At 45.8% G+C, this 21,218-nt stretch overlaps 1 protein-coding gene across 14 annotated transcripts in view; it reads left to right on the top strand.

The window, feature by feature from the left end:
- Positions 1–21,218, top strand: part of ACACB (acetyl-CoA carboxylase beta) — a 68,458-nt gene that overhangs the window by 9,064 nt on the left and 38,176 nt on the right. For 8 of the 14 annotated variants that reach the window (XR_004648290.1, XR_004648291.1, XM_034791503.1 and 5 more), the window contains exons 2-9: positions 4,745–5,394; positions 14,049–14,181; positions 15,515–15,653; positions 16,144–16,253; positions 17,082–17,163; positions 17,547–17,645; positions 18,803–18,912; positions 20,603–20,713. Coding sequence is in view for 12 of the 14 variants with exons in the window: in XM_034791503.1 (XP_034647394.1) it covers positions 4,754–5,394; positions 14,049–14,181; positions 15,515–15,653; positions 16,144–16,253; positions 17,082–17,163; positions 17,547–17,645; positions 18,803–18,912; positions 20,603–20,713 (1,425 nt within the window). In the remaining 2 variants the exon portion in view is untranslated. Of the gene's footprint in view, positions 1–4,186; positions 4,282–4,744; positions 5,395–7,947; positions 8,044–10,388; positions 10,592–11,251; positions 11,279–14,048; positions 14,182–15,514; positions 15,654–16,143; positions 16,254–17,081; positions 17,164–17,546; positions 17,646–18,802; positions 18,913–20,602; positions 20,714–21,218 lie in introns of those variants that run through there. The other 6 variants (XM_034791502.1, XM_034791501.1, XM_034791505.1 and 3 more) reach the window with 6 other exon arrangements.

The following is a 21,218-nucleotide window of genomic DNA, read 5'->3' as shown; positions in this document are numbered from 1 at the left end:
TCTTGTCTGAGTTGAGCTTCAGCCAGCTTGCCCTTATCCATGCCCCAGTCTCAAGTAGATGCTTGCTGAGGTGCTGAACTTCATCATCCAAGTCAGACAAGCAGAGGTGCTGGGGACGCGGCAGCACCTGTGGCTTAAAGTAATAATAGCAACTGAATGCGTGGCTCCCATCACATGTAGGGTTACAGTTTTGTTCAGTGGCTTTCACTATCTAAATTGTTCCAGTGCCCCTGCAGATGGGGTCAAGACAGACAGCTGGGAGTCATTAGCCTACTGACAACACTGCACCCCAGGCCTCCTACCCGCCCCATACACACGTTGAACGGGAGGGCTGGCAGGATGGTACCCTGAGGAATCCTACACTTCAGAGCTCTCGGAGTAGAGTTGAGCACGTGCCCATGTGTTGACAGGACCAGGGCCTGCATTTCTCCCAGCCCTCACTCCTGTTTGTTTCTGCTCAGTTTTGAAAAGTAAAACAACATGGGAATTGCTGCTTTTTCAGCAGCACCTCCGGTGGGCCTGGCGCTTTGGAGATGATACCCCGCCTCAAGACGGCTCCATCGTGGGAGGTGCTGAACTCCTGCCTCCCTTAGTGACGTCCGTGGGGTTTGAGGGTGCTTAGCACCTCATGGGATTGGGCCCTTAGTTGGGCATGGGAAAAGCAGGGGGCAGAGATCAAAAAGCAGGGGAAAGGGAAGGGGACATGAAGGATGAAGCTTACATAAAGTAAGGGCATGAGGTTTTGTTTGTGCTACTTGTGTGCCATGTGTCTTGTTCTTATGTTTAATTCTTTTGGGTTTAGTGTCAGCAGACAGAGTGTGTTTGCATGGGAAGAGATGGGTATCAGTTCAGTACAGGCAGGAAACCAAGCCAGGCAGGTTTAGGAGGAGAATTGAAGAGACCGTGGGGGACCGTACCATGAGCTAGCTGGGTTCTGGTGTATTTTGTGGGGTATGGTCTTTTTCCTGCCTAATGTGGATGAGGAAATGGACTTCTTAGTCTTGCGGTGCAAATCCAGTGATTCCTTATTCTGTCGTCTGCATGCATTGTATGTGAAAGTGATCCCGGACCGGGGCAGCAACCTTCAGAGATTGGCAGGGCCCTTGTTTTGGGTCTGAATTTTTCCATTTTAATTTGATTACCCTTTACAGAAAACCTACTTGCCCAGATCAGAGCAGTGGTTTATCTAGTCAGGAGTCTGGTCTCCTCCAGGGGCAACATCAAATGCTTTAGAGGATGTTACCAGAAACTCCATAACAGAATAACTTGACAATAAGCACTTTAACGTACAGATTTTAGTCCCTTCGTGTGGTGAGGTCTGTGGAGCCTTGCTGTTCTATTGAAATAAGCATTTCCAGGATAAACACTTGTCTGTTGCCTTCTCATCTGTGAATGCAAAATTGCGAGGATGAGCAACAGCAAGGTCCAGTGGATCAGGGCTGGGCCTGGGCTGCAACTTCTTTTCCCATAGCTGCCACTGACTTGCTGTATGACCCTGGGCAAGTCACTTCATCTCTCTGGGCCCCTGGTTTCTTTCCCACCCTTTGTCTGTCTTGTCCTTTTGGTTTGTGAACTTTTTGGGGCAGGGACCGTCTCTCTCCATGTGTTTGTACAGTGCTCAGCACAATGGGCTCTGATCTCACCTGAGGCATCCAGGTGCTACCACAGTACAGATAGTAACAGTAATAACAAGATCTGACCTGCAGGTTAGCATTGTTAATAGGTAATTACTATAAATCGTCCTGCTGGACTAGAGAGCTTTGAGCCCATCCCTGTAATGTCCATGAGACACTGTGTTCCTTCCTAGTGTGCTAACTTGTCAGACAGCACGGTGAACCAGGCACCAGTCATTGGCTGTCACAGAATATTTTCACAGGATCGGTGTGTCCTGTTTTAAAAATAAACCACATCAGCTTTGCCCCAACACTCAGCGTAATAAAGTCTTTGACATTAGACAGCAGCGGGAGACCATTGTCCCGTGACATCATTACAGGCGTGGCTAGCTGTACAAAAACATAGTAAGAGACAGTCTGCCCCAAAGAGTTTGCAGTCTAGGTAGGCAAAGCATGGAAGAAAGGCAGGCGCCTTCCCCTTTCCTCCGACATGCTGTCAGAACACCAGGGGCACCTTTGTAACATGCCACAAGCTGCAGGGCTGAATCATTTGCATAAAATAGGACACATTTCATCCTTTCCGATCACCCCAAGGGCCTGTGGAGCCTCAGCGTGGCTCGTGATAGAGAATCACAGGCTGGGAGTCAAGGCTGCCTCGTGGCCTCGTGGGGGCCCTGGAGGTAGGATTTGTAGATGTGAAGCAGATTATTCATACCAGGTCACAAGGGTTTTGCAAAAGATACTGATAAATTCTGCACATGGACCTGCTGGGACCTTTCCCTAAAGTCCTTAAATTGTGAAGGTCTTTCCCGGCCACTCCTGAGCCATGGGGATCATCCTGTGCAGGGTGAACAGGCAGAAACACAGCACAAACATTGTAAACAAGGAAAAGGGAGCGGGGAAGGGGGAGGAAAGGGAAAAACTTCTAAAAAGAGAGGGGGAGATCTCCTTCCCACCACTCCCCCCAGTCTTTTAATTATTTGAATTACAGGAGAACCTGAGAGTTACGAACACCTTGGGAATGGAGATTGTTCCTAACTCTGAAATGTTTGTAACTCTGAACAAAATGTTATGGTTGTCCTTTCAAAAATTTACAACTGAACATTGACTTGGTAAAGTTTCAAAGCTATATTATGCAGAAGAAAAATGCTGCTTTTAACCATCTTAATTTAAATAAAACAAACACAGAAATAGTTTCCTTATCTTGTCAAATCTTTTTTTTAACCCCCCCCCCTTTTTTTTTTTTTTTTTTTTAGTAATTTATGTTTAACAGAAACTATACTGTATTTGCTTCTTTTTTGGGTGGGGGGAAGGGAGTCTCTGCTGCCTGATTGCATACTTCTGGTTCCTAATGAGGTGTGTGGTTGACCGGTCGATTCGTAACTCTGAGGTTCTACTGTAACTGCTTTTCAGAAAAGTGGATATTCAGTTTACCTCCTCCCCTTCCATCCCAGCCTGAATCATTGGTATGTGAGATTTGTAGCAGGGGGAATTGTAATAAATAAATGCTGTTGGCATGAAACTTGCTTGTCCGTGTGTCTTATGCACACGGTTGTCTGTGTCTGCATGCAGATGGGCTAGACCTATGATAAGGTTTTGTATCTTGGTGGGTGTTTCCAGGACCGGCTCTAGGTTTTTTGCTGCCCCAAGCAGCAACAACAAAACAAAAAAGCCCTCCAGGAGCACAACTGCCGAAGCAAAAAAAAAAAGGTGGCCGGAATGCCGCTTCTGAAATTGTGCCGCCCCAAGCACATGCTTGGTTTGCTGGTGCCTAGAGCCGGTCCTGGGTGTTTCTCTTTGGCGACCACAATCCTATGGGAGCCTGGTGCTTGCATTCTGTGCCTGGATAGAGCAATCAGGCTGAGGACTTTACAAATGAGATGGAAATTGACTGAAGCAGTGGTGCACTTATAAGGATGCCTGGGTCCTTGCCATTTTTCAAATTGACTTTAAAAAAAAATCTACTTCTGGTAGACACATACTCTATACATAATATAACCTGGATTTTTCTTTTAAGTTACGATCTCTTCCCCTGATGTTTATAAGGATCTTTTCAGCTAAGAGGAAACTGACATTGCAGGGAAAATTGACTTTGCACAATGTTCTGTCAAGTACACAAAATGAACAAGCTTAAAAAAACCTAGAGGGAAATAATTTTTCTGCTAACGTCTTTCAGTTCCAGTGTTCTTGGATGGTGCTAGTGACTAGAAGGCACCCAGTTTTTAGGGAGAAATGTGATTTTATATTTTTCCCATCCAAGATGACGGTGTCCCTTTCTAAATGTGGCTATACCAAAGTCCTTGTAGATGGTCTTTCATAATAGCCCAAAACTGGGGGTGTTGGCTTAGGATTTAATGTCAAAGTGAATGCACATCTGCTACTTCCATAAGTCACGTAAACTTATTAGACTGTCACGTTTCTGTGGGAAAAAGCCAGGGTGTTGACTTGTATTAGCCTATTAGGCATATCTAGGGGAAGCTCAGTGCATAGTACCAGTCAGCTCTTGCCAAAGTTCTGTTTTTAGGAAGTAAAAATAGCTTGTGCCGTAACAGTGTCTTCAGTTTAGCTATTGCCTGTAAGTACATTGCAGTGCTGAATGAAGGACCAAGCAAAGAGATTTGTCAGAAGGATTTTGTTGGGTAAAAGATACAGTAGCTGGCTGCTTTCGGTACTGAATGTTCTTTGGTGTTAGAAATATACCTGAAGATCTCTTAACCAGCATTATGCTTCTGTTGTTTATTTTTCACAGAATCTGTGTGGGCGGGAGTGGGGGGATAGGAGGGAGGTCTGTAAGGTCTGGCTGCTGGCGGCTTCCTTTCGTTCTGTTAAGCTAACATACACCACTAACAAACAGCTAATAGAGAATCGTGGTTTTGGAGCAAGGGGGATCTGATTCCTAATCCTTATTGCTGTAATACAGTTCCTAGTGCTCTGGGACGATACATACTGGTTGTCTTGACATCTGCTGTGACCACAGAAGTTTTACGGTGTTGTTTTGATCCTGTGGTAGCATTTCGAATCCAACCAGTCTTTCTCTGTTAGAATGAGTCAGTCCCAGTCCACTTGCTGCCTGTTAGTGTTAACTGAACTAGATTGTGACTTTTATACATATGCATCTCTTCATCTTTTAGGGTTTCTGAATGTTACTGCTGGCCCTGTTGTCCTGTCTGATTTTGCTATGGTTTATTGAGACCAAAATGGCAAATTCTCAGCCCGTTAACCAGCTGAAGTCAGAGACTGAGAGACCTAGTCCTGAGCCGCCAGCAGCCTCTGAAAACAAAGAGAAACCTTCAAAAGGATCAACATGCCAACTGCAGGAGAGGGCTGTAACACCACCCAAGTCCACAGGGCCTGGTCACACCTCACTGACCTCTGGACAAGTGTCCATGGATGCCTTTCAGCAAGCAGCAAGTATGCTTTGGCAACACAAACTTCCAAATATCCCTTCTTCCTCTGACGTGTCAGAGCCGGCACAAGATGTTCCAGCAAACAGTTTAGCAGAGCCTTTATCTCAAGTTCCGCTTCCTTCATCAAAGCAGCAGATGAAGCTAAAGAAGTCCATCTCCAGGGAAAAGCAGGAGCAGTTTATAGAACACACTCAGGTACAGCTCAAAAGGCAAGCGATGGCAAAATTTGTCCTGGGCTCTTTTGAAGATAACTCGTCTGATGATGAGCTGGTACCTGGATCCTTTAAAGTCACTAGCAGAAGTAGCGTGATGAGCGTTGGTTCCTCCTCCTCTTTTGAGTCCTTTTCGCTAACATCTTCTTCCACAACCATGAGGTAAAGAGCCCTGAGATTTGTTTCCAGATTCTTTTGCTCAAAGCTATTTATAAATAAGTAAATTATTTATAATATTTATAAATAAGTAAATACACCCCACTCCCGGTTTACTGAAAATTGCTCTTTTTCTTCTAATGAAATTCTGTTTTTAAATGGAAACTTTTTATTTTCCATTGACACGATTGGGGTGCTGGAGTTTGAGCAGAACCTTGCTAATCCCCACTTCGCTGGTCTGTGCATTTTAGAATTTTGCCCCCAAGCACCAGGCAGTCTCTGCCCACATCTTAGCTAGGGTTTAAAAGCAGAGCCAGCTCTGTTGCGAACTCTTTCTAAATCTAAACCTGAGCTATGCTTCGCAGCAGCTCGTACGCTATGCTTTGCGGAATTGGGGCCTCACTCAATAATTTGCAATAGTCAGTGCTTCCCAATAGCTGTCCTGGTCACTAGTGCAGATTTGCAAGGTTATGCTGACTTCAAGAGGCTATTTATGTATATTACAGCATTGCAATGTCCAACTTGCTGGTGCATTAAATCTATTACTAAGTGGACTGGGCAGCTGGGGGATTAATAATGGAATATGGAACTGCAGAGTGTTGTCTGCCCGAATTACCCCCTTCATGATAAGCTGGGGTTTTGAGGGGGCTTTCCGGTGAGTTTGGAGGAGTATTTAATACCCCTGTTTGAATTAGAAATGGGCCTGGATCAGGTTCCTTGATCTAAAGAGCTCCCTAGCTGTGATCCCGATGCACATACCCCTCTACCTTGATATAACACTGTCCTTGGGAGCCAAAAAAATCTTACCGCGTTCTAGGTGAAACCGCGTTATATCCAACTTGCTTTGATCCACCAGAGTGCGCAGCCCTGCCCCCCGGAACACTGCTTTACCGCGTTATATCCGAATTCGTGTTCTATTGGGTCCCGTTATATCGGGGTAGAGGTGTATCCATCTCTCCTTTGACCTAAATGCCACCATGCACAGTATGTGGTTGATTTGGTTTCAAAATGGATATCAAATAATAAACTCAGTGCAGCTGTTTGAGGTGGTGTATCCCCAAGAACTGGGTTCAGTGTCTGTGCAGAGAGCTTTCTCCAGAATAGTGCCATAACATTTCTGAAAGCGCCTTGTTCGTGCTCCAACAGTGCCACAGCCAAGCAGCTACACTTCACCAGTGTCAACTACACTTCACCAGTGTCAGCCTGCTCTTGCCAATGAGCACCTCTGTGACTTTTGTCTGAGGAGAGATTAGAGAGTTGAAGCTTGGATGCAGCAACTAGAGAGGTCGTCCTAGTTCTTGCTCTTACACGACAAGAGGAAAAGATTTCAGCTGAACTGAGGAACTTAAAATGAGAGAAATAATATAAGGTGTATTTTAACCCTTGGACTGTAATGAGGGATGTGATTGATAAATCAGCTTGACCCTGAGTTGCCCTGCCAACCTTTGTAGTTTTACAGTTGTGTGTGTGTGCGTGCTCGCTGACTGTGCAAAGCAGAGAGAGAAAGTGACTATACACAAAGTGCTGTCAAAAGCACAAAGGAAACATTGCAAAAAATAGATTTTTTCTTCTCCTAATCTCTTTCCAAAGTTGTTATAACAGATATTAATTGTAACTGTTTAAAAATATCAGATGGAAATGTGCTTTTTTGGGGGGGGGAGGGGGGTCCATTGGATGTGCCCCTTTAAACATAGTAACCCAAGTTAAAATCAGACCACTTTTTTCTCCCCTGCTTTCTCTTTCATTTTGTTTTTTCCTTGTATGCTTGTTGTGTTTTTGTTTTTTCCCCTCTTCAAGCACGCCATCTGTTGGTCTGTGCAAATGTTGCTACCTTGTCACCGCCAATAGTCTCCACATGGGCCAAAAATCTGCCCTCAGTTACCCTCATTAATGTCTTTGCATGGAGGTAACTAAGGGCAGAATTTTTCTCACTGGTGGGAGGATAAGACCATATTTAATACAGGGGATCATCATCATGTATGTTACACTTACCTTAGAGTTTATATCTGTATGGTCCAAAGCAACAGAGAGTGCTGTGGCACCTTATAGACTAACAGATGTATTGGAGCATAAGCTTTCATGGGTGAATGCCCACTTCATCAGACGCATATCTATCTGTATGGTGTATTTTTGTTTTGCTCAGTAACGACAGTTTTATTTGGCTGACCTATGGGCATGATTTTCAGACACCTTAAGCACACAGAATGAGTGCACAGTTAATTACAACTGCTTGTGCTTGCATATGTAATGCCGACAGACCCCGGTCATCAGCGGGCAGGATCGAACCTGGGATCTCTGGAGCTTAGTGGATGATCCTCTACCACATGAAACCAACATTATTTGACTGTCTCTGTTTTGGGCTGGGGAGAGGGACATTACTCAGACACTAATGAGTAAAATGAAGGCCACCTGCCAGCACCGTTGCTCTGTTTTTTCACTTTGTAAACGTGTGGGTTCTGAGTGTGTTGAAATGGCTACTGGCTGTTAATAAATGAAGTGTATCCCTTTAAGGAATAGCAATAAGGTGACCTGGGCTGAGCTAGCCTTGAAGCAAAGGGCTGTTTTCCTTGCATCTTGGATCAGCAGATTATAGCGGTTGTGTGGGGTTTGCTTGCTCTTTAGCTGCTGAATTGTTTTACTTGGTGTCCTTTAGAGGTAAGCGAGCTTTTAAAACTGTAAATGATAACAATATGCAGATGTGAGCATTCGTGAACTGCGTGTGACCCAAAAGTGGGAGCATGCGCCTTAAGTGATCACCGTGTTTGACTGTTTGGTGAAACTTGGGGCCTGATCCTGTGAGGTGCTGAGCACCCTCCGTTCCTGTTGACTCCAAGAACTGCAGCACCTTGCCGGGTCATGTGCTTAAAAAAAGAAGTCACTGCTAGGAAAGGAGTCATTCAGGTTAGGCTGTTATTTCACCTGTGTATCAAGGAGAGGGTCTGGGATCCCAAAATGTTACTTTTGTGTGTGATCTTTGGTGACAGGCTGTGTTCCTCACTCTTATCCGTGGAGATGGCCAGGCAGAATTTTACCTGCTGCTACCACTGCTTGGGGAAACAATCGCTATCCTTCCTTCGTCAGCAAAGGAAGGAGAGTGGAAGAATCCTAAAGCAGAATGAAAATATTTACATTTACAAATGTGGGAGAAGGTGTGTGAGGCCTGGTGGCTGGGCCAGGGAGCTGGAATTCCTAGGATCTATTCCCAGCTTTGTCACCAGCTGCCTGTGATGACCTTGGGCAGGTTCACTTCATCTTCCTGTACCTCCGTTTCCGATGATGCAGATCTAACTTGCAGGCAGGGTTATGAGGATGAGTGAAATGGTGTTAGTAAATTATCCTGCGATCCGGAGAGAAAAAGTGCTGGTGTTAATGGAATCAAACCCACAGCCCTCCCTTGGACAAAACACTCAAGAGCAAGAGCTGCAGATTTGGCCCTGATCTGTTACATATTAATTAATAACTTACGTTTCTAAAGAGCCTCTCGCTGAGGCATTTGAGGTGCTGAGCGAATGGATGGGACGTGAGACAATTAAAACAGCTTACAAACTAGCCGGTGCTGCCGTTATTGCAGTAATGCGCAGATTATGTGCTTGGAAAAAAGTGCCCTCGTTTTAAAAAAGAGGGGTCTTGCCTGGGGTTTGGTCTTAACACTTTGGGTTGCCTATTGCTAAAAAGTGAGATTGATTAAGCTGTGTGGAGAGGCGGAGGGGGTGGGGGCAGGGGAAGGAAGGAGTGGGATCCATACCCTTGTGGCCGCTAGAGCAAAAGCCTCCTTGCTCACCCACCTTACGTGTAAAGAGGGAAGTCACATGCAGTGGCGTTACCAGAGTGCTGATCCTCCCCAGGCACCTTGCCAGGGAGCTCTTTGGAAGCCAGCAGGACTGATGCTGTCTCTACGGTATCCTTTATCAGCCCTGGTGCTCCACCATTAACTGCAGTGGGTGCAGGATCCAGGCCCCAGGGCATGCAGGATGGGTGCAACGTGCTCACGGCCGCTTGCAATAGCATTTGTTCCTCTTCCACGGCCTGAGAACAAAGAGATGGGTAGGAATAACTTCCCCTGTCATCCGGTGAAGGGATCATTCATTTAACCCCTCCCAGTGCTGAGCATCCAGCGTTTCAGCCATAAAACAATGACTCAGATAGACCTATTTGTATTCATTTACCAGGAAGGGGAACTTGCCCTTCAGATAAGGCACTTTGCTGTGTCAGTGCTTCTCAGTTTCTAGGGCTGGGCTTGCTGTGAAGTGGGATCTGGAGTCAGACATGGACTCCTGCGAGGTGTTTGATTGGGGTTGGGACCCAGAGTGACAGTTCAGGCCCCGCTCTGCTCATTGCATTTGTTCTCGCCGTGCATGTAAGTTGTCATTGACATGAGCTGGCGCCCTGCTCTGGTATGAGCCCGTTATACATAGCGCTGTGATAAGGCTGATAGGAATAGATTGCAGTATGAAACAAAAATAAAATCCAATCTTTCAAATCCCTATTCTAACCCACTTCTGGAAGAACTTAACCAACGTTTCATGGCTAAGCTGGGCAGAGGTCTTCATTTGTTTATGTAATTATAACGTTCACTAAAAGGTAGCAAATGACTTTGTCCATAAAATCATATGGACTTGATTCTCTTTCTCCCCTGCCCTTTGCATGTTGTCTGTTGTCTTGGTCTGTAAGCTCTTCAGGGTGGAGACCATGGCTAACTTTGTTGATGCACCACGTTGGAAACACCTGCTTTGATGCAAGTTTATGTCAGTCCAACACAGTCAGGAAATGCAAATGTTCAGGCTCCAGGTCAAGGTGATGTCTCTGCCTTTGCACATACGCTGTGTAGTAAGGGTAGAGTTGGGTTCCTCCCCCCTACTCCCACCCGGTCCCTACTTGGATTTTGCGAAACAAAACTCTGGCCCCTATAGGTATCTGGTAAGGTGAAACTGCTCTAAGCTACTGTTGCTTTAAGAGAGAAGTGAGTGGAGCCAGCCCAAGGTCATTTAAGTGAAGTTTCTAATCTGTGCCACAGGGTGTTGCTAAAGAGTTCGCTGTTACTACTACTCTAGCTGCCAGGGGAAGGAGGAGAAATGGAGGCAGGGAAGAGAGACCGAGAAATGGAGGAGGAAGAGGAAGCACCCGGGTTGGACTCTGCAATGGGACCCTAATCACACATTGAATTACAGAATGGAGGGAGAGGATGGGTCCAGTGTTTGAGAAGGTTGGCACCAGGGGCAAAAGAAATGTTCTGCCTTGGGTACCTTGAAAAGGGGATCAGGAGTTCAAGGCAGAACGTAACTTTCGTAACAGCTGCAACTTTTGTCTGCTTAGCAAAACAACAGGCGCCTGCTGCTCCTTTCTGATGTGCTTCAAGGGTTTTTCTTTCCTAGTTTCCTAGTTCTGAGTAGAGTTCCGGGTAGGAATCTCTGTACTTGTTGAGATGTGTGCAGAGAAGCACTCCTTGAAAGTTAGTGGTAGCCAGGCATTGTTCCCTAAACATTGCCTGCACACTGCATTGGCTGTTTTTATTTTCTCATTGAAATGTGAAAGTTAATGAATGTTTGTCCAGCGATTTGAATTTATCGAGCAATTCATGATTTAGGGAGATTAAGGCAGCAGCTTTTCTTATGCAACTTTTTCTCTTTACTTTTCTGAGTGTGGCAGTGAGTTATATCTGGGTTTTTTTTTTTAGCACTGCACAATATTGTGGCATTTAACTTTTTTTTTTTTTTTTTACTTTTGTGTTTGTGAGAGATGCTGTCAGACTAAAAATAATTTATTTGAAAAACAAACCCAACTTCCCTGTATTACCCCTTCATTTATTAAAGCTAAAATCTTGTAAAACCAAACTTTTTTATAGTTTGTTTTCTTTGAATTTGAGGCATCTGGGACAATGAAAAATGAACTGGTTAGTTTCTCTTTAAAGCTACTGGGTTTCATCATGTTGTCCTGCTCTAGCATAGCACTGCATTGCTTGGGTTCTGCCCCCTGCAGGCTGGGATTCATGTTGAAACAGTTCTTGCTGAAATATCAAGTATTTTGTGGGTTTGGGAGAGGGAAGGGAATTTCTGTGCACATTAGCTTGATGGTTGTAAACGTTCATAACTTTATTGCAAATCTCATTATTTGGTTCTTTTCTTTACTCCAGGAGGTGGGACTTTATTTTCTCATGTGAGAATCTCTCTGATTTCATTGGGGGAAGGGTGGGGAGTACGTTTCTAGCCTTTAAGGTTGCAGAAAAAAACTTTACAAATATGAGCCCTGGAGTCTCAAAATCCAGAAGGCAATTAAAAGAACCTGGAGTGTAGTATTTTAAAAAAATTGTAGCATTTGTAAGCCACTGTTATGACTTTTGAATGCTTGCGGTTGATACTGCTGGGATAAACACAATCTGAATATCTGGGCCTTAGCTATCTGCAAGTAGCCCTTTGATCATTAGCATTAAGTACTAAAGGATTCCCATCCATGAAATTTACAGGAGACTGTTGTCTGAGCAGGATTAGCAAAGAAAGGGGTTCAGTCCTACAAAGCCCTTGCAAATGGACTTCTTGACTGGAGTTAAAGTGAGTACGAATTGCTCCTCTGAGTAAAGGTTCCAAGAGTGGAGAGGCAGCATTCTGTCCAATATTGCAGTATTTAGTGACTGATAGGAAAATGAGAATGATACTGTCAGTGTGTTTTGATTTCCTGTTCAAAACTACATGCTTGTTTTTCTTTTGTGTCCTAAGCACAAAGAGCATAATTTATTTGATTGTTGCATGCTGATTTCATGACTAGCAAGTGCCCCGACCTTACAATCTGAGCTGCATGGGAAGAGCAGTGCTTACTTCAAAGTGCCTCTCTGGCCCAGGAGGTCCTTTCATGCGTCTATGGAAAAAACAACAAAGTATGCAGCAGACTCGCAGGATGGTCTTGTAGATTGAGCATGGAACTGACAGCTGGTCCCAGTACTGCTGTTGATTTGCTGCATGTCCCTTGGGCAAGTCACATAGCATCTCTGTGCCAGAAGAAAGGTGTGCACTTAAAACACTGCAGCACTTCAGTGAAAATGCTCCTATGTTGACAGGAGAGTTTCTCTTGTTGGTGTAGTTAATCTACCTCCAGGAGAGGCAGTGGCTATGAGAGAAGCCCTGGATGTCTTACACCAGTGGTTCTCAAACTTTTTTTTTTTTTTTCATGGACCACTTGAAAATTGCTGAGGATCTCGGCGGACCACTTAATGATCTTTCCAAATGTTGTTTGTACCGTTAGCTAACTATTGTAAGGTGCTATATAAAAAACCCTTAATAATTAACGTTTTTTTGTTCTACAAATAGAAGCACACAACTCATTTTAATATCAGTAGTCTTACCTTTCTAATGCGATGGATGTGCCCTCTCTCCCCCGCCGCGGCAGCCCATGAGCCGAGGCTGGGAAGGAGGGGGGGGATCTCTCCCCTGCCGCGGCAGCCCCCGAGCTGCCGCAGCCCCCTCTTCTCACCCCCCTGCCCCGTACCCTCTATTTCCCCCAAGGCCACCACCTCACTTACATGTCCAGGCACCTAATTAGTGAAGCCATGGCTCCACTAATTAGGTGGGTGGCCCTTCATTCCCTCGTGTGTGACCGCCCAAGCGCGCACCTTAGAGGGAACTATCTGTGGACCACCTGAATGGAGCTCGCAGACCACTGGTGGTCCGCGGACCAAAGTTTGAGAACTGCTGTCTTACATCATGGCTTAGGTTGTTATAACTGTGTCACTCGGGGTGTGTGGTTTTTTCTCATCCTTGAGCAAAGTAGCTATACCCATGTAAGTTTATCATGTAGGCCTCAGGACTCTTCTGTGACTTGGAGATAAGAAAGGCCTACCACATAGCAGTTGTGAGGCTTAATAACTGTTTGCAAAGTAATTTGAGACCCTTGTGCAGAGCGTTGGCACGTTGCCAGCGATGTGTGATCTGTGAATCTTTGTCAGGCAGGAAGCGGATTAGTATTTGTCATGGCACTATCGTTATCCTGATAGTAGCTACACACATACTCAGCCTTGTCCGTCAACAGTCCTGAAATTTCCCAGTGATTTTGGCTGTGTGCGCATCTGTGGTCTGAAATGCAAACACCAGGATGGCTCTCAGCCTCTCTTAGGGTATCTGTGTAGAGATAGAACATCTTTCCTAGCAGCACAATTGCCTTTTATCAATGGTTTTTAAATCAGTGACAGGTAGCCAAGGTCTTGGGCACTTGATATCATTAAAGATATCCTGTTATTTTGCATAAGAGTAGGGGATTCAGCCCTGAAGAATTACATTTCGCTTTCCTAAATTTACTCTCCTGTGTCTCTCAATTGAATACAGTGTTCTCCTTCACCCTTTGTGTAGGGTACTGTTTAAACAGCTTCTGTGTTCTGTCTTGGAAGAATCTGCATATTGGTAAAGCAATCCTTTATATCCTGTATTTACCTTGTCGGGAGTGTACGGGTTATCTGATGGCTATTCATTCTTTGAGACCATTGGTATTACTGTGATGGTTTGTTTTTCATCTTAAGTTTTAGGCTGTTGCATGGTTTGCAAAATTCATTCCTTCTCAGAGTCCTAAGCTTGACATCAATCTGACTCTGCCCTTCTGAACTGTTGGCGTATCTAGACAGCAGCCTTGCTTTGATGATGATTTTTTTTAAATGCCGTGTTTTTTTGTACCTGATTCAGGCCTAGCATGTCAGGGCTGCACCTGGTCAAGAGAGGCCGAGAGCAGAAGAAGCTGGATCTCCAGAGGGATTTCACTGTCGCCTCACCTGCTGAGTTCGTGACTCGTTTTGGGGGGAACCGCATTATTGAAAAGGTACCTTGCCCTTAGCCCAGCCCAGGCGCGTGCTCGTGGGGATGTCTGGCTTCCTAGCTCTCTTTGCAGTTGGGATGCTGGTTTCCTGAACAGTTCTTATATTCTGTAGGCTGCTGGCATGGAGGTTCCTAGGATATTAACATAGGTCAGTTATGTCAAAGCACCATTAAGGATCAAAATGGATCCTACAAATACAAAACTCTTTGGAACTTCTTAGAGGTGTCTCCTATATGCAGTTTTTTGCTTACTTCTTTCCTCCCTTGGTACGTGTGTGCAAACCCACTTCTCCCTTGTCCCTGCTGATTGCCTGAAGGTTCTTTACTTTTTTCTTTTCATTGTAAACCTCCAACTCTTGACTTCCTATGTTGCATCCAACACCTTTCTAGAGGGTGCTGCCTGTCAGTGCTGCGTTCTCAGTCCTCAGAGAAAAGGCTTCTGCAGAGCTTTGTGAGGTATTTTATTCCTTCCCACGCCCAGGGCTGGGCAGTGCCTTGTGTTATGCTTGAATAAGCCAAGTTGTTGTTCTAAGTCAAAATTATTTCCCACCATCCCAAAAGTAAAGCTTTTTGGCTAAGACTCGACATCATGAAGACTGGCAGCCAAGTCACAGCTCCGAGAAACAGCGTTTGTTAGAAACACTGATCTAGTCTCAACTTCAGCATTCGCAGGCAGCCCGCTCTTGAACTGGTTTACTTTGATAGGAACAGACATTGCAGTTAATTGTCAGTGAGAGTCCCTCTGCATTTCAGGGTGTTTATGAATTGTATTGCAGACATCGGGCCAGATTCTGATCTCCATTGTGCCCAGAATAAATCTGGAATAACTACTTCAGTGGAGTAACCGAGAGCAGAATTTGACCTCGTATTTCAGCTTTCTCTCATTTGTGTAGAAACGGTAACTAGCCTAATGCTTCCTTCATCTGGAGACTTCCTGCAAAAGTTCAGCTCTTGGAAAGGAGCTGTGGTGAGCTGTCTGGGCTGTTATAATGTGTCTGTCCCTATAGTCTGGTATTCTGCTCTCTCTACAACCATGGAATTCCCATGTTAATAACATTACTGTGTGTGTAATAACCAATGTACATGTTACTACGTAACTCCTTTCCAGTGATCTAAAGGCTGCAATTTTGGTGTCTTGGCAGAATATTGAATAAGGGACCAGTCTTTTTACAGTTCCCATATCTGAGCATTAGGGCCTGATCCTGCAAGGTGCTGTGTACCCTCGTCTCCGTTTTCAGGGGAAATGAAGGATCTCTCTGCCTTTTGCTGGTTTGAGCCTAGTCCGATCCAAACGCCTGCCTCTGACCCTTGTGTTCCTTTCTGCCTCTTGCTTCCAGGTTCTGATTGCAAATAATGGCATTGCTGCTGTGAAGTGCATGCGCTCCATCCGCAGGTGGGCCTACGAAATGTTCAGAAATGAGCGAGCAATTCGATTTGTTGTCATGGTTACGCCTGAAGATCTTAAAGCAAATGCAGGTAAGTCCTAGATCCATAAAATCTAACCGATATCTGACATTTGTCCCCTCTTTCCTTGCGGTACCTATTGCAAACATCCCCTGATAGGTGCCAGCACTGCTGCCTCTTTGTTCTCTCCTCAGCACTCACCTGGGAAGTTCTGTATTGATTGGTTTTAGTCAGAGGCACAAGCACCTGCATTCACAAGCCAGGACATCTCCTAGTGTTTTCAGTGAGAGTTTCTCCTTGCGTGGACTATAGGATCAGACTCACTGAGAGATTTAGCCCCTCCCCCCCCCCGCCCTCCAATCTCCCTTGGGTTCTAGAACTGTGGTTGCTTTGCAATATACAGTGATGTGTGCAAGCTTGTCATGGCTGCAGTTCCCTGGGGGAGCGACCATAATAGGAGCTGAAGTTGTCAACTCAGATGCAGTCAGTTTGCTATGCATGTTTCCCCCCCACTCCCCGACCAGCCCTCTGTACGCTACCAAGAATGGGCTCTCTCTTCCAGAGTACATCAAAATGGCTGATCACTATGTCCCTGTCCCTGGGGGAGCCAACAACAACAACTATGCCAACGTAGAGCTGATCGTGGATATTTCCAAGAGGATTCCGGTGCAGGTACAAGCAGCGCACAGAGGGTTGGTCTTCATGGACTAGGGATGGTCACACAAAAGTTATGAACCTGAAGCTCAGGAATCCTCCTGGGCCCATTTGAGGTCTGGAAATGGGTCCTGGCATTAGGCAGGTAATTCTGGAGGGACAGCCGGAGATCCTAGGGCCTGCCAGTGCCTGTGCAAACTGAGGGAAAGATTCCCGTTGGCTTGAGTGGGCAACGAGAGAGAATGGAATGTGTCTGCAGACCTGAGTCTCTGCCCCCTGACTGGGGGGTAATTATTTGCAGTGCCCGGCATTATGGCTGCAGAAGGGGCTAAGTTACAAACCAAAATGGCTCTGGAACCATTCCCACTCTTTCTGTTACACAAATGACCTTCAAAGCCCAGAGCAGACCCGTACCTTAGTCTGTGCGCTCAGAGGTGCTACTTGGGCACTGTGGCATGAGGGGGAAGGTGCCACTGGGCTAGGTGCCCTCTCTATTTAGAGTACCATGGCTCCATCCTTTGAGAAATTGAGAACAAGAGCACCCACCGATCATTACCGACAAGACAGAATGGAAGGGGTGAACCCTCAGGTAAATGGCTCCCTGACCACTTAGGCCTTTAAAGACTGTAACTAATAGCCTGGGTTACTCTTGGAGGGGAGCAAGTGGAGTGTAGAGAGAGGCCGAAGCTGTAGTTAGGACTTTGAAGTTTGAGGGTGTTGGGATCCATGCTGTTGATCTGCGCCTGTCACTATTAGAGGGCAGCGCAGGATGCGGTGGGTGAAAGATGGGAGGACGCTTGTGCGGACAGCTATCCCCTCATACTCACTGCCTTTCTTTCATCACAGGCCGTGTGGGCTGGCTGGGGCCATGCTTCTGAAAACCCTAAGCTTCCAGAGCTGCTGCAGAAACATGGGGTGGCTTTCCTAGGTAGGGTTCTTGCTTTTTTCCCCTCAATGCAGCCCTCCGCTTAAACCACCAAAACCCACCACTGTCCAAGGGGGTCATGTACGCTGAGTTAGCAAGTGTGTTGGTGTCCTTGGCTTCTGGTGGGCACTACTATTTCTGAGTGTGGTGTCTGTGTGTATTGGCCCTACACACCAGCCTTCTAATGTAGGGGCTCTCAAACCAGGGTTCATGGAGACTTCCCAGTAACATTCCTCATAATGTGCGCCTTTTACTCCGTTGTGTTTGATGTGGTTGGAGGGTGGGTGGGATATGAAGTTCTTTGCCGCCCTTTGAAAAGGGACCCACTGCTTCTGTGAGTTTGAGGCACTGACCTCCTCATGTTTTTGTTTCCTGCCGGCTTTAAGGTCCTCCCAGTGAAGCCATGTGGGCTTTGGGAGATAAAGTGGCTTCCACCATTGTAGCCCAGACTGTCCAGATCCCCACATTGCCATGGAGTGGAAGTGGTAAGAATGCCTTCTGCATGAGATATGCTTTGTCTGAACTTGGCTTGTGTCAGATTTATTTGGGCGTTGTCTGTCAAATTTATTACAGAAGGGAAAAAGTGGGGATCCTCCTAGCCAGAGGGGCCAGATCTTGGGTGGGGCGTCACCCCTCCTCTGCCCAGGCACATTTAAGTGCTCCCTTTTCTGCCTGCCAGGAACAGCCAATCCACCATTAAACTGCTGACTCCAGTTGCTATATAAACAGGAGTTTTGTGAATCCTTACTGCTTTCCTTTTTCTCTTCCTCATCTTCAATTCTCCTGTTCTGTCTCGATGCATCTCTTCTTCCCTGGGCCTCTACTGTTGCTTTTAACCTCCTAAGTAGTTTTTCATCCAGTTTTATTTTTTGTCCAAATTCTCCCATTCAAAACCTCCTCCTCTTCTGCCTTAGCCATTCTCATTTTACTGTATTCATCTTCACTGTTTTCTTCCTTCCCTCCTCTGTCTCTCGGTCCCCTCTGTTTCTGTTTGGCCTCTGTCTGTGCTTTGGCTCTCTAGGGATGGGTGCCTGAGCCTGGTTCCTGATCACTCTCCCAGTACAGGGAAGTGGGTGCCAGAGAGAATTTGCAGGTGTTGCTGTCCATGTGTCAGCTCAGCCACAGCCCTGTGGCTTTTGACGGCTCAGTGTTTATCGGGCTTGAGATACTAATCTGGGGTCTCTGCCACGGTGAGATGCCTGTCTGCCTCACTGCTGGAGGGCTGCCAGACCCCAATTTGTGTGGGGTTTAAAAAAAGAGCCAGAATGATTTAAAAAAAAACACACCAAAACACCTTGGTAATAGCAACGCTGAGATCTCTTCATGTTTGTTCTCTGGCTCAGAGCTGCTCTCCTGTGTAACCGGGCTTTGGGGAATACAGCTGGTCCCTGCTAAGTCAGGCCTGGCTGCTACTCCAGACAAACTGTGCACCCCTGCTTGCTTTCCCATATGATTCATAGTGGAAATATGGCTGTAGTAGTTCCTATGGCTGGGCTGTGGGGGAGGAAGCATCAGTAACTTGCCAAATCCAGTCATTTGCTGTGGGTCTCCGAGGCAAGAGAATGAGTTAGCGAGGTCCCTCTGTAACCATGTGCTCCTCTGTTGCATTAAGGCCTTCTAAGGTCAGTGTTTCATTCTGTAGGTCTCATGGCAGAATGGACAGCGGAGGATTGTGAGCAGCGGAGAACAATCAGCGTCTCCCTAGAGACTTATGCACGAGGCTGTGTAAAGGACGTGGATGAAGGCCTGGAGGTAAAGATCCTGGCCCAACAGTGGCTCAACTCATTTTATTTGAAATTGTAAATGGGGAATCATCATTATTCAGTGGGTGTGTTTCCAATGGTGTCCTGCAGAGATTAGTCCTTGGCCTTGCTCTATTTAACATTTTTTATCTATGACCTGGAAGAAAACAGGATGTGCTCAAGGATGCAGATGACACAGAAGTTGGGGGAGTGCTAAATAATGAAGACGGCAGGTTGCTGATTCAGAGTGATCCAGATTGCTGGTTGCAAGCAAATAATGTGCATTTTAATATGGCTACATGTATGCATCTAGAAACAAAGAATGTATGCATCCGAAGAAGTGGGCTGTAGTCCACGAAAGCTTATGCTCTAATAAATTTGTTAGTCTCTAAGGTGCCACAAGCACTCCTGTTCTTTTTGCGGATACAGACTAACACAGCTGCTAGTCTGAAAGAATGTAGGCTGTACCTAGAGGATGGGGGGACTCTATCCTGGGAAGCAGTGACTCTGAAAAAGATTGAGGGGGTGGAGGTGGATAATCAGCTGAACATGAGCTCCCAGTGTGACACTGGCTAAAAGGGCTAATGTGATCCTGGGATGCATTAAAGGGGAATCTTGAGTAGGAGTAGAGAGGTTATTTTATCTCTGTAATTGTTACTGGTGTGACTGCTGCTGGAATACCATGTCCGGTTTTAGTGTCCACACTCAAAAAGGATGTTTATATATTGGAGAGGATTCAGAGAAGAGCCACAATAATCATTAAAGGATTAGTGATAGACTCAAGGAGCTTAGTCTATTTAGCTTAATAAAGAGAGGATTAAGGGGTGACTTGATTGCAGTCTATAGGTAACTACGTGTCGAACATACATTTAATAATGGGCTCTTCAGTCTAGCAGAGAAAGATATAACATGATCCAATGGCTGGAAGTTGAAGCTAGACAAATTCAGACTGGAAATAAGGCGTAAAACTTTAATCATGAGAGTAATTAACCGTTGGAACAATTTACCAAGGGTCATGGTAGATTCTACATCACTGAGAATTTTTAAATCCAGCCTCGATGTTTTTCTAAAAGCTCTGCCCTACGAATTATTGTGGGGAAGTCCTGTAGTCTCTGTCATACAGGGTATCAGATTAGATGATCACAGTGGTCCCTTTTGCCCTGGGAATCTATGAATCTTTTCCTTAATTGGATTCCTAATAGTAATAGAAAGGGACCTGACCAGCGCTATTGGCTCCCAGCACGTCACAGAAACAAAAATAAATTTCAGCAATGACGGTCACACGCCTAACAGCCAGCAGAGCCAAGCCCCTTACCCGGTACAATGCTCTCCTCCCCAGCGCAGATCCAAACTCTCACCGTACCGCACCTCACCTCCTGCAGCAGGGTGTGCAAAATAGAGATACCCTGAAGTTCAGCAGTTGGGAACTGGTTTGGATCAGAGCTAATGGGAGCTCTTTGAGAGCTGAGGACCCCTCCAAGCAGCTGGTCTGCCACCAGCTCCCTCTCTGTTAAATTGAGAGGAATTCGATGAGTGCATCTACGTCTGTTGTGTTTGCTTTAGACAAATTGAACCCCAGGGCGAGGGGACCTGACTCTGTGGGCTTCAATGGGTGTCGCACCCACTTGCTCCAGGGCTGCATTTGGCCCAGAAACAGCTAAACCTTTCCCTTCAAATTCTTGGCCCTTTCCCTCCTTCAGGCGGCCGAGAGGATTGGCTATCCTGTGATGATAAAAGCTTCGGAAGGCGGCGGTGGCAAAGGAATCCGGAAAGCAGAGACCACGGAGGAATTCACTGGCTGCTTCAGACAAGTGAGAGACTCTGAGGAGAGTTTGTACCCCCAAATCCCACCTTTTTAATTTGCCTCCTCAGAGAAGTAAGAGGCACCAAGGAGGACGCCTCCCTCCACCCCCATCCGAATATATACCTGTCTTTTTAACTCCCCCCGTTTCCCTGCAGAAACTCTGAGGGCCTTCCCCTCCCCATAAATCCTGAGTTTTTATTTTTTTCCCTTTAAAAGTATATTTAATAGAAGAGCTATTCCCCACTGTTTCCCTGACTGATTTTATAGGCATATTTTGGGGGGCAGAGTTATTGTCAGTTCAAACACCAATCACATATTTTTAAAAAATGTAAAAAGCTCAATACATAAAGGAGTTGGGAACATGAATGATATTTTATATGGTGCCAGCCCTCTGCCCAGCAGTGAATTTCCCCCACGGAGGATGATGACACATGTAAACACAATGTCAAGGAATATACAAGCCTGGATCCACCACATGAATGCGTTTCTCATGCTCTTCTGCTCCCCTCCCA

The sequence above is a fragment of the Trachemys scripta genome, chromosome 15 (genome assembly GCF_013100865.1).
Source record: "Trachemys scripta elegans isolate TJP31775 chromosome 15, CAS_Tse_1.0, whole genome shotgun sequence".
Classification (NCBI taxonomy): domain Eukaryota; kingdom Metazoa; phylum Chordata; order Testudines; family Emydidae; genus Trachemys; species Trachemys scripta.
The sequence above is the reverse complement of the archived record's forward strand: the minus strand, read 5'-3'. Positions and strand labels throughout refer to the sequence as shown.